At 42.6% G+C, this 12,150-nt stretch overlaps 1 protein-coding gene across 3 annotated transcripts in view; it reads right to left on the bottom strand.

Moving 5' to 3' along the window:
- Nucleotides 1-12,150, bottom strand: part of LOC119161423 (uncharacterized) — a 247,530-nt gene that overhangs the window by 46,043 nt on the left and 189,337 nt on the right. For all 3 annotated transcript variants that reach the window (XM_075889565.1, XM_075889566.1, XM_075889567.1), the window contains 6 exons: nt 9,307-9,351; nt 8,362-8,421; nt 5,772-5,822; nt 4,504-4,551; nt 3,715-3,762; nt 1,037-1,093 (listed from right to left, as the gene is read on the bottom strand). In XM_075889565.1, the coding sequence (XP_075745680.1) occupies nt 1,037-1,093; nt 3,715-3,762; nt 4,504-4,551; nt 5,772-5,822; nt 8,362-8,421; nt 9,307-9,351 (309 nt within the window). The remainder of the gene's footprint in view (nt 1-1,036; nt 1,094-3,714; nt 3,763-4,503; nt 4,552-5,771; nt 5,823-8,361; nt 8,422-9,306; nt 9,352-12,150) is intronic.

The raw sequence follows: 12,150 nt of genomic DNA, 5'->3' as shown, positions 1-12,150 counted from the left end.
CTAGCACCAATGGCACAATGGGGCTCGAATCCGGGTCCACTGGGTGCCAGCCCAGTATTCTACCACCGAGCTACTCCTGTGCTTGTGACTTGCTGTCAAACTTGCCTTAGGCAGGCTTGATGTCGGGAAAGCAATCGCGTTAATGCGACTTATACAGCGTTTTACAACAGCCAAAGAACAACCCGTCGTCGCACAATGCGATTAGCGTAAAGAGTGGGCCGTTCAATGCTCCAACCCGTTACAAAAGCTTGTTCTTGTTTTTCTATTAACTGTGGCGCATACCCACTTCAGCCATAATTCCTCATCGTCGTCGGCCACTGCATGGATAATTGGCACAAAATTCCTAGCAAGTGTTTAGCGGATACCACGCTTCTCAGAAGAATGACGCAAAATAGCACAACGAATGCCGGCCTACTGCCCAAGAGTTCAATATTAATACCCTAGTGGGTACTAAGCAAGTGTGCTTGCAGTAGTTACTCAATGAGTGTATTGAAAAGGCTCCTAAAGGCCGCTATTCTATAGCTTTTGCTGTGACTGTCATGCGCCTACCGCGCAGGCCTGGCGTTTTTTGTTGCGATACTCACAGTGATATTAATCTCTTTACCGGATATTGTCAGTAAGTACCAACCAGCGCACACGCCCCCTTTCACCCAAAACTAAATAGATAAACTAATTATGGAACGAAAGCACTGTAGGAAAGCAACGATGACAGAAATGAAACAGATCAAATGCGGTTACGTTGCTCTTTTTTTCGACGTGATTACTGATGTACTGCCTAGTTATTGTATCTTGTTCAGTTGACCCATACAGGCCCGTGATTGGGACTGATTTTAGTTCAAATTGATTCTTAAAGTTCATGTTGCAATAAAGCGTTGCATCATTTTGATATCAACTGTTCTAAATGTTAAAGATACTTAGGCGTGTGTCATGTCCCCGTGAATTCATATATTCTGTTTCTGCATTTAGCCCTCTTAGAAATAAAAAAAAAACATCGCTCTTATGAAATACACGAATATGCACACAGAATGAGTCTTACTTGGAGGTCTGGGCGTGGTAGGCACTTGTATGTTTCCGACGGGCACACCGTATCCAACTGATAGAAAAACAAAAGATAAAAGATGTTTATTATATGGAAATGGCACAACATTCTTAGTATAAGTCGAGCTACTGGCTACCTCGACACAATGTCCTGCTTGCCGTTGACGGCTGATGAAGCAGCATTATGATGCATTGCCTCCTGGGTGAATTACAGTTTTCCTAACTGCGGCATTTTTTCAAACAAACCCACTTTTAGTAAGATGAGTAGTTTCCCAAGAATATGTAGGTGAGATTGGTCATCATCTGCAATGATTCTTTGATGTGTTCAAAGAAACAAATGTTTCGTTTGTAATGATGCGATACTTGTCTTTTGAACGTCCTGATGTCATCGGATGACCAACTATGCGTTCACCTGATCGCAGATTTACGGTGGCAATGTTGGAAACTGTGCTGCATGTCTTAACGTCAAGGTACAGTTGAGACCGACGCCACCTTACTGCAGCTTTATCAAACTTAGAACTCTAACCTCGCGATAACCACGGCAAGCAAGTTCATTTTAACGTAGAGAACGCAATTATTCTCGCTTAGAAATGCTAAGACTCGTGACAAGCCACACGCAAAATCACGAGACATCGTGCTATAGCAGTGGCTCCGCAGTGCATACATAAAGGTTAGTTGGTATCGCGATATATGTTAACTAGTTAGGTTATCAGACTGAACAGCGATGTCATCGATTGAAAGAAAAGTCCCGCAATGCAAGTTTGCGATCCTGGGGCTGCCACTCGGGAATTGGAAGCTAGCAGGTGGTGAGCGAGGTTATGTGGTCGTTATCATAAACGACCGGGTTCCAGACACGATCAGTGTTAAAACAAGGGGGCAGAGGTCTTGTTTGAAGAAGAGGTCTCGATCTGGATTTGTGCACGGCAGCCCCTGACTTCCTTACTTGTGATGTCTGGCCCGTAGCATATAGTCATGCTCGCCTTCCGCGAGCAGTTTTTGTACTCCGTCACGGAAACACCGAAAAGGTGTTTGGAAGCTGAAAGTGGCAGGGATGAAAACACAGAAACGAGGGAAAAAACTCTCTTAAAGTGGTATTTAACGAAAAAGAATCGCGAAGTATGCAACTAACGCAGAGCCAGCACCTTGTGGTGACTAGCGCCACGTAGTGCACGAGCATACATGGGACGGTTTGCGAGGAGATCACACATAAAAAAAAAGAAAGTCACAGCTTCACTGCAAGGGCGAAGCGAAAAACGGAATAGCATCAAATTGTAATGCTATATGAAGTGCTCCTCAAAGCTAACTTTTTTGGATCCCATCACGAGTATACGTAACTCTGCAAAACGATCATGTAAAGGGAATACGGCCGCTCCAGGGAGAGAAGCGTTTTTCGTACAGTCTGTCGTCTGAAAGGGAAGCGGTGAGAGCGCAGCATGTAGAAGGGTACACGAGCCGTTTGCCGATGTTTGCCGAGATAGCATTCGTGACTGCGCCCTTAAGATCAAAGTTCGCAGTTGCTGCTCGAGCAACGCAGCCTCCCCCCTCCTCCGGCGGCCCTTCATACTCCTTCGCCCGACGAAGGGCGGGTGGTGTGTTTCCTCTCTACTTGACGAGCAATCGGTGGCATGCCTCGCAAGTGGGTTTATGTTATCGGTTGCTCTCTCCATGCGACAGAGGTGGCCGGATCCATCCATCTCTGCTCAGCCGTGTTCGTTGCCAGTGCCCCCATAAGAAAATACGATGCGCAGAGTGCGTAATACTGTCGAATTGAATATGAAGGCGACGTGGGCGGCACAAAAATTATCGAGGTTGTCATTGTAATTCATATCGCGATAAATTATTCATAACCGAAGAACAGCGCGCCTAATCACTTTAAGCGGCATCGCCGATGGTGGCTGAAGCAGCTGGCTGGCAATGGGAGCTTAGCGAAACCCTTCCAGCGAAAGCTACCCGCTTTATTTGATGCTGCATATTTTACGAACAAGGCTTAAACTTGTGAAAACCTTTTTTTAATTACATTTTTTTCTTTGTAGTTAAGCTTGGGTAACGAAATTTCTTTCTTTTCTGTTGCGAACAGCTCCATGCTAAGTTTTTTTTCTCTTGTGTTAGAACTTGGCTGAATGCTGGGTTGTCTGACTTATGCTCTTGTAAATGAAAACTAGAAATAGATCCTTGTTACGTCGCCTTATTAGAACTAGAGGGAGTTAATTAGAATAAAGCATAGAGAGAGAGATGTTTGTATGAGCTCCCTGCTATTTTCCGCACATGACTGAAAAATGAAATTTTTAAAGTGCAGTACTAAAGCCCATAGCCCGAATTCACTGTGCTTCTCTTTCTCTAGAGCGTTTTCCCAGTTGATTGAGCAGCTGGTGTCGTTAGCTGCATGTCTCGTACTTGGATCGGTCAAAATATTCTATCACAAAAATTGTTAGCGCAAAACGTGTCTGGAAAATACGGGCCCAGACCCTCTTGTATTTTTTTCATTCGAAAGTGTTTCTCCTAAAAACTGGTCGCATTTGCTGATACTGTTTTTACGAATAAGATGGGCCGAAATTTCCTCTTGGAAACAATTCTACGTCGTTAGCAACTTCGTGAACATCACGCCTGCTCTTCTCACAGAGGCCAACACTTAGTCGGCACATTTCATCTCGTTATGAAATCGCAAATTATACGTACAGGGTGGCCGTGGGTATGCTGGCCATTTAGGTGGTCCAGGATGGTCCTCTGAAAAAAAAAAGAAGAATAAAACCTACAGTTTCAAGAATAATACCAAAATCAAGAATAAAACCTTGACATTTAGCATAGAGCTGCTGTACGCAAGATGCTACTTGTTGGCATTGCAAATTTTGCCAGCCTGAATGTCAAACCGACGAACCTGAATAACTTATTTTGCTTTTTTTTTGTTAACTCGCCAGGGCAGGTCATTAAGCCACAAGTGTATGCTATCAACTTTGAACTGTAGAACATTATCAATAGTTGCAGCTTTGATACTTCTCATAGGCAAGTTGTTTTTTTTTCGTTCATACCATATAGACATCACAATTATTACATTACACCTAGCACAGCATAATTAACGTTTTCTCTACAATTCTTTGCTTCATTATCTGCTGATTTTCATTGAGGTTGTAACCAAGCATTATTGTATTACGTTTTGTTTGCGATTTGCTTAGCGCGTCTATGAAATAATAGAAAAGCCACCACACACTTACAGGCATGGTCAGCTCCATTAACACAGATAATTATGATGGTGACAATGCAAGAGGCTAATTATTCTGTTTTTCCCATTGCATGAAATATATAATCGGATCGCTTGACGTAGATTCTCGTTTCATTTGAGGAATATGCCACACTTCAATGCGAATGAATCTTAAAAACCGCTTGCCCACCACTTTCGTCGTTTATTGGACGTTATGTAAATGTGTAAAGGAGAAAATTCTTCACAGTTTGTAGCTCGTTGGCACTCACGTTTATTGCCTCCGTATGGCGGACGATGTGCGTTGCTGATTGTGCTCTCTGAAAGGAAGCGGTGCGAACAGCTTGTGAGTATCGAGCAAAGAAAACACTGACTTTTAGGTTAATTGTAACGTCCTGTGTAGCACTATGGTTATGAAGAAAGTAGGTGTGGGTCTGAGAGAGTTGAAAATATGTAGACTCGAAAGTGGAATCGAAGATACACAGACGCACGCTTGTTTTCCGCTTGGTATTCTACAGGATAACGCATGTGCATATCCTGAGCTAACAAGGTAAAAAAACTTGAAAAGTATATATGCGTCACAGAGACAAGAATGCAACTCAGCACCTGTATAGCATGTTCTGAAACTTGCGAGTTGTCAGCTATTGTGCAAATAACAAAGTTGTCTAGCCAGTTCCGATACAACAGCCAACGACTGTGCACGCCTCGATCCCGGTGATATAATTTTCGATTGAGTTTAGCTGCAAATTGCCCCCCCCCCCCCACAATCAAGTAGAATGTTAAAACATGAAAAACTTTCACCTGTAACTTTGGCGCAGTGTTTATTTGCCCACCGCCACAAAACACAAGACAATATGCCCAAGGATGTGCATCATCTATCTATGTAGCGAACGACAACACGCCAATTTCCTAACTGCTAATGCACGTCCTTCACCTTTCCAAGTACAAGGGGGCAGGCCGGCGAACGCATTTGGTGATAACCTCCGTGACCTTCTCTCTCTTTCTCCCTTTTAACAAGCACTCGCCTCTTTGATTAACCTGTAACGCTGAAAATTCCTACGTTATTTAGCGCTATGTCTGAAGGTATAACAGATATGATTTATTACCAATAATTAACTTTATTTACTTCGATAACCAACAGTAGGAAATATTAAGCATGACTTGTATAGAATGCGACTGGCTTAAGACAAGTTGCACACTTTTTGTTGGAATCTACTTGCTGACGGTACTCCAGTAAAAAAAAAAAAAAACAGCACCTTTCTAGTTTTATCGTTCACAATCCTGCAAGTACCGCCGAAGGGTCAAACCGAGACAGGTTGCAAGAGCGATGACGAGCGCCAACAGTAAATAGTTCGCACACACTTTTGCATGACTCAACTATATACATAACATCGTTACGGTATAGCTAAAACGCATAGTGCGTCGTCGTAGCACGGTTCAAAAAACCTGGTCGGACTAAGAAAACCGAGCAGGTCGAGTACTCGCCACTTTCCGCTTATTTTCGTTTTAATGGCGTGCTCCGGCGTCGAAACGAACTTACGCGATGGTGGCACTGGAATTTGAGGAACGGGATCACGCTCGCCGTACGGTCCTGCGAAAAAGAAGGAGAGAGGAAAGATAACATTGTTTCCTGCAGCTTTCGTGAGGGCTTCTTTTGTCGTTGCCGTGAACAGAGGCTGGTCACAGAAGCAAAGAACAAAGAAAAGCCTAAAGCGTTCAACAACTCGGCTATAGCTTTCCTTACTCCTTACTAAATTAGGGAGTAACGCTGTTAAGAGCACTTCCTCCTGTTTTTTTTTTTTTCCTTTCATGCGAAAAGAACAGGAGGTATCGATCTTTTAGCTTCTTGTCGAGAAGTACTCTTGCTTATATTTCATTAGTCGGTGTCCTAGAGAAAAGCACGCGCCAATCGGAAAGAGTTTGCTTCTCTTCTGTGTTAGTTCTGAGTTGATTGGTTCGTCCCTTCATTCGTTTACAACAAAGTAACGAAAAGTAGCTTAACCTTGTTCATCGAATTTCGCGGTGCGAGAGGCTTTTAATAATACTACCGAGGTTGCAGAACCAACGGGATGCAATTACTGTCATCTGGCGTGCTCTCGCTGCACGTATACACTGCAGCTTTTCTGTAACACACTGCGTTCTCTGCCGAAACAGCAATGCGATGAATCGGAAAAGCTGTGATTGGTTCACACGTCCGGGCGTCGAGGGATGACGTGGGCCGAACGCGTGCGATTTCATTCGTTCTCAACACACGCAGTAAAGCCTGGAAATGTCTAGGAAAAGAAATTGGCAAAGCTTGCCCCTGAAACACCCGAGCCTTGAAGCAGTGAATCTGGACGATTATGAAGACGAACCTCGATGCTCCTAGGTTCTTTCTAAGCTCTAGGTAGGTAACCCCGCTTGTTTTTAGGTTGCTTCTATAGGTAGTTGCTAGGCATTAGCTGGGTGATGCTACAATTTTTCTACATTGATTCTCAGCGCAGAGAAGTTAGAACTAAGCCGCAGGCAGTAACAGGCACGACATGGTCAAGTCGTCGCTGCGTACACCTTCCACCGCTTCGGGATCTTCTCGAAACCGATGTTGTCTTTCCCGTTACTTAGTGTTCTTTCACTGTACGCACTCACTCGGGGGTATTCGACTGGGCGTTGTCGCTTCGCAGCCATTCGTTGTTGGGCTAACGGTTGCCTTATTTTTTCCATTTCGGAAGTTGTGTGCAGTGGGGTTTACCCAGTGTTTAAGGCACAAGGAACAAACAATTCGCTAAAGAGCTTCGCTGTTGAAACGTTTATATGGGGCAAGTCATTTATAGCGGAAAAGAATAACTATACTACTCGCGCGTGTTCACTTGTTGCATTACGAACTGAATCGTAGCCATGCTACGGTGAAAAATGAATATTCGTAAAGGACTGTTTAGCGAAAACAGAACCTAAAAATGTTCCTAATAGGCTGTCGTGTGTCATTTTGTATGAATTCTTGCTCTACGAGTTCAACTGCAAATGTCAGTTGCACAGATGTGAGTGTATATGGCAGGTAAGCTTTTCATTGTTGTTTTGTTTATTTGTCGAGCTTTCGTAATCGATGAAGTAATATGTTTTAGCGTCATTTATAGAGTATAGGCATTGTATTAGCTGCAAAACATTTGCGGAAGGGAGTAGTCAGTGTACTGGTTACCTCAACCCAATACGCTGTCGCAATACGCGCTGTGCTGTTTTTATTGTTATTTTTTAAGTTTTTATACAATAAACACACAATACACTATTTCTAGTATTACACTTTTGAGCACGTACTCTATTTGTCGCAGCTTCTTGACTGCAATGCGCCTCACTTTTAATTAGAGGAAGTTTCGGATTCCTTCATGTAAGATTACTGAACGAACTCAAGTAATTTAGTTGTGTTTTATTGCAGACTCTGTAGAATGCGTCATAACGTTGCCGTATTTCGTATAGCTTATAGGCTTTTGAAACATATTGCCAAAGTATACCTTACTACTAGAACGTTACTTTTGTTATGTCTCGTGAGGGTATCCTTATTTAATTTTGGAACAACTAGTTGTTTGAGGAGAACCTGGCGATACGTTAGTTACCAACATTTTCATGTTTCAAATCTTTCATATTCATGCACGAAGTATCGGTTTAAAGTAATTGTGAGTCTACTCTTGTTATGTGTGTAATAATATGTTCTATGTCAACACAATGCTTTTGATTTAAAAGTAATTTAAGGAACCACCATCTTTCAAAAAATGTTTCTTTGCAAAAAATAAATAACGAGATACTCAATACACTTCTTAGGCAATGTGTGTATATACTTATATGTATGTGTATGTATATTTAATATCAGTATTTATACAATTAGAAAACAGTTCTGTACGCGTAAAAATGTCGATGTCTCCGATTATCGTTATCGTAGTATTCTTTCTGTATAACTATTGTACACTTGTTTTTAGGTTGACTTGATATTTCTTTTATTTTTTTCCATTTTCGTGCATATTTTGTAATCCTTACCTAATGATCATGTACAGAGGGTCCCGGTACGGTTCTTCTGACCTTGGGACCCTCTTCTGCATATCCTTAACGATGTAACCATACTATGCAAAAATAAAGATTGATTGATTGATTGATTGAATACTTACTAGCTGGAAGCGGCACTCTAGGGGGCACCTGTGGCCTTTCCTGAATCTTTGTCGACGTGTCTGCGTGCAAGTAAGACAGAAAATGGAAGTCGGCCATATTGACAAGGTAACGTAAACAATGTGGGCCGCATATGTTTAAAACAACGGGTACTAGCGGCAAGACTTTCGTCTGCGGGAGTGCGCGTCCGAACGGGAAGCCCTGGGGAAGGCACTATAGAGTAAAAACTTCCTCCCCGACGAACGCATGTGGCGAAGGATATTTTCCCGTGTATAGAACTTGTGGGTAATTTTGAATCTGCAGTGTCCCGTTTGCTGTTATAGTTAGGAGCGCAACTAGGTGAGGTTAGCCTTTCCGTTTCGTATACAAATAAAAAGAAGTTCTGAATGGCCGAGCCGCTCCTAAATATATTGAGTAAATATACAATGTGCACGCACGGGCTGGTTGGTGTTCGTTCTTCGTTAGATTTGCGCCAAGTAGACACTGTGGAGACCAAGTCTGCGTAGGATATACTTGGCGCAACATTAACAGTAATTATACGTATATCTTTGTTGGCTTTCTTTTTGCACAGAAGTGACTTATTAGAGAGACTATCTGTCGTTTCTCGCCTTCTCTACTTGTTAAAAAATAAGTATATTCACGCACCTGTTTTTTGTACGCTATTCTGTTTGTCTAACTCCTTCTTCTCCCCTTTCCCATTCACCTATAGAGTAGAGTTGCAAACCAAAAGTAGGAGTGCGAGAATCGGATCCCTTTAAAAGACGTGCGTGAACATTGAGTACAGTTGTATAGAGTAGGGGAGTATAGTCGTAGAGCAACATGTAATAAGTTAGCACTAATACAAAGCACTAAAAAATTACTAACAAAAGTGAAGAAAAAAGGAAAGTGCATAATAAACAGAATAAGGACGTCAGTTTCGATCTATTCTAGTATTTTAAATAGCTTACCTTTTATCGGTGAGCCTATTCTTCGGTCTATGCTCCTCGCCACGTCTGTTTTGAAGGGGGAAGAGACGATGCGAAAATTCGTTCACGGGAATTCATTCATCTATCTAGAACCCATCACCGACCCGCTTTATTACTCTACTACGCAGCGACAAACCGCACACAGCTGTCTCTGGTAGCGCAGCTAAAACATTAGGAAGTTTTAGAATAGCGTGCGCAGAGTTCGTGTTCTTTGGGTATACGATACGCCATTTTCTTAGCTTAACGGGGGTACTCAAGAGCATATGACACATGCGCAGTGGCCACAAACGCTAACGCAATGCTTTGCGTATACACTATTTCAATACTGCCTATTGGGACGTTTCTTTAAACGTGCGCGGACAACACAACACGGCGTTCCCGCACACAAAGCAAGACCAAGAAACTGGTAATTTCCAAGCGCCGTTTTTTCTTTCATATTCTGATAAAATTTGTGTACTGATTTTCTGATCATGATATTGAGCGCTGAACTCGAAGACTTGAGGTGTTCTTTTTAGTTTGCTTTTTGTTCTTTGTTCAAGTCGTTTACTTTGTCAGTCGAGAGGATTTTGCCGACCGCGACGCCACCATCACTGCGAAAAATAACGTTTTTGGTAGCGCCCCCTATATTCATTCAATTTTGCTGCCTAATTTACCGCGCTAACTACTTAAAATGACCACATGCAGAATCATTTTTCTTCGTCTCAGCCATCGAGATTAATGACCTGTAAGCTCTTTTCGTACCAACATTTGGCACGACTTTTTTTGTGCTTTTGTGGTGTTACTATTACTTTTTTCGCCTCTCGTGACGTTATATGCGAGCGCTTTATAGCGCCGGCGAAACTACGGGAGTCGTTTTTGGTGAGTCCGCGACGCCAAAAAAAGCGTGCCACCTCGGCCGCGTGCACGGAAATCTGAGCGTGATAGGCGCTACCATTTGTCATCCATAGGTCTTTCTTTTTTGCGTTTGTTTGTTTTTTCTTAAGGGATTACAAATCTCTCTACCTTACTTCAGCTCGCCTTGATCGCCTGTGCTTTCATATCATTACTGCTTACACGCACCAACGGCAGAAATTAAATAGCAACTTAAAAAAAAAACGTGGTTACTTCAAAAAGGCTTTGGTGTTTTAAGGTTCACGCCGGGCACCCGCATATTATGATCCAAATGAAATAATAACTGTCAACGATGTCTTCTTCAGTCGGTGTGTATAAATCGAAAAGCGCGATATATCTGGTTTTTTTTAAATTCGTCCGTTTCGACGAGCAAACTTTTTTATCGGTTCCCATGGATCTAAGTTATGTTGATATATTCTAAATGCTGCGCCTGCGTGTCGTAACTTATAGGCTAGGTTAAGCTAGAGGCGTAAATCACCACTCGTGCTGTCAGTGATTGTGCTACCGCAGTCTAAACTGCAATAAATAGTAGTACTATCACCGCTACCTTTATTCATCTATAACTAATAACGGCAATGGTGCTTATCAAAACGCGAAATATTATATTTGTAGATATTGGCTCATAATACTTTTGATGAAGAAAAACGATCATGAAACTAATTTCTTCATGAAAATATCTCTTAACCACGTTTACAATGCGAAGCAAAGCAGGTGACATGACGATGACGACCGCGAGGAGCATGAAAAAAAAAAAGCCGTAGTATAAACCAGACCACGTTTAATGACACCGAGCTACGTTGCTGTATCAAGCAGGGTGTTACTGCAACACGGAAGCCCGATGCCGTTTGGCATGAATTCTGCGGTGATATTTAGACGTATTGGTTTGCATAGCCAGCTCACGTTAGTTTGCACAGCTTGCGTCAGGTGGCAAAACAAATTTCGCAGAATCAGAAGTGGTGGATGAAATCTAACAGCGTGAGACACTTAAACTTGATTTGGTTAGGTGTCGAAGATTTTTGTTTCAGGAGCAAACGAGCACAAATCCCCGAGATGAAACACATCAAACTTATAAGTGAATGATCTAGACTTGTCAAATAGTCTATTTGTCATTTATGCTTTTTAAAATATTTTATTCAAGGGAACGCATCTCAGTTTACAGCCGTGCTCTGGTTTATACTTGTAAGAACGTGTACAAGGGCTGAGTAGTCTTTTGTTCATGTATTTATGTCCAATATTGCGTCCAATATTACCTACATCACAGTTTCATCGTTGGATATAACAGTGTTGCTTTTCTGATACTACGTAAGCAGTAGTGTTTTTTTCATTGCCGACGACATTCAATGAAACGGCGAAAGCCTTTTGTGTGCACCATAGTATGGAAAATATGTCATAATAAAGGAACCCTCACCAGGTTTGCGCATTGCAAAATAGACAAGCATAATACGCAGATAGGCTGGTGTAGATCGCGTCTGTAAAATATGAGGTGCCTGATCGGTGCCAAAACTGTCCTTTTTCAATACAGGACGCCACGTGCCCTCTTTCATGAGTGACACGCGCTCGGAAAGAGAGCTACGTAATAAGCACTCATCTACGTCACACGCGCTTCTCGAAACGCCGTCCAATGGGGAGCCCGCATTGTGGGCGCGACGAAGCGAAATATAAAGAGAAGGGAACGTAAGGACGCGGGGCTTGTCGCGCGAACGTGACGCGACCAATCGCCTTTGGCTGTCCTGACTACGCTTCGCTTGCGGACGTGGATAGAGAAGAGTATGGGGAGGGTGTTCGCATTTGCAGTGAAGCTCGCCTTCCGATATAACGCAACAGCTTAGTCTATTTTCTTTCAATCTCTCCAACAAGAGACCTATTGAAAAGATGTGGGGGGACCTTCGCCATTTTACTACCAGTGTGCGATCGAAATTTGCAATGAGACCTGGT

This window comes from Rhipicephalus microplus, chromosome 3 (genome assembly GCF_043290135.1).
Source record: "Rhipicephalus microplus isolate Deutch F79 chromosome 3, USDA_Rmic, whole genome shotgun sequence".
Lineage (NCBI taxonomy): Eukaryota > Metazoa > Arthropoda > Arachnida > Ixodida > Ixodidae > Rhipicephalus > Rhipicephalus microplus.
This window is presented reverse-complemented; position numbering and strand designations above follow the sequence as displayed.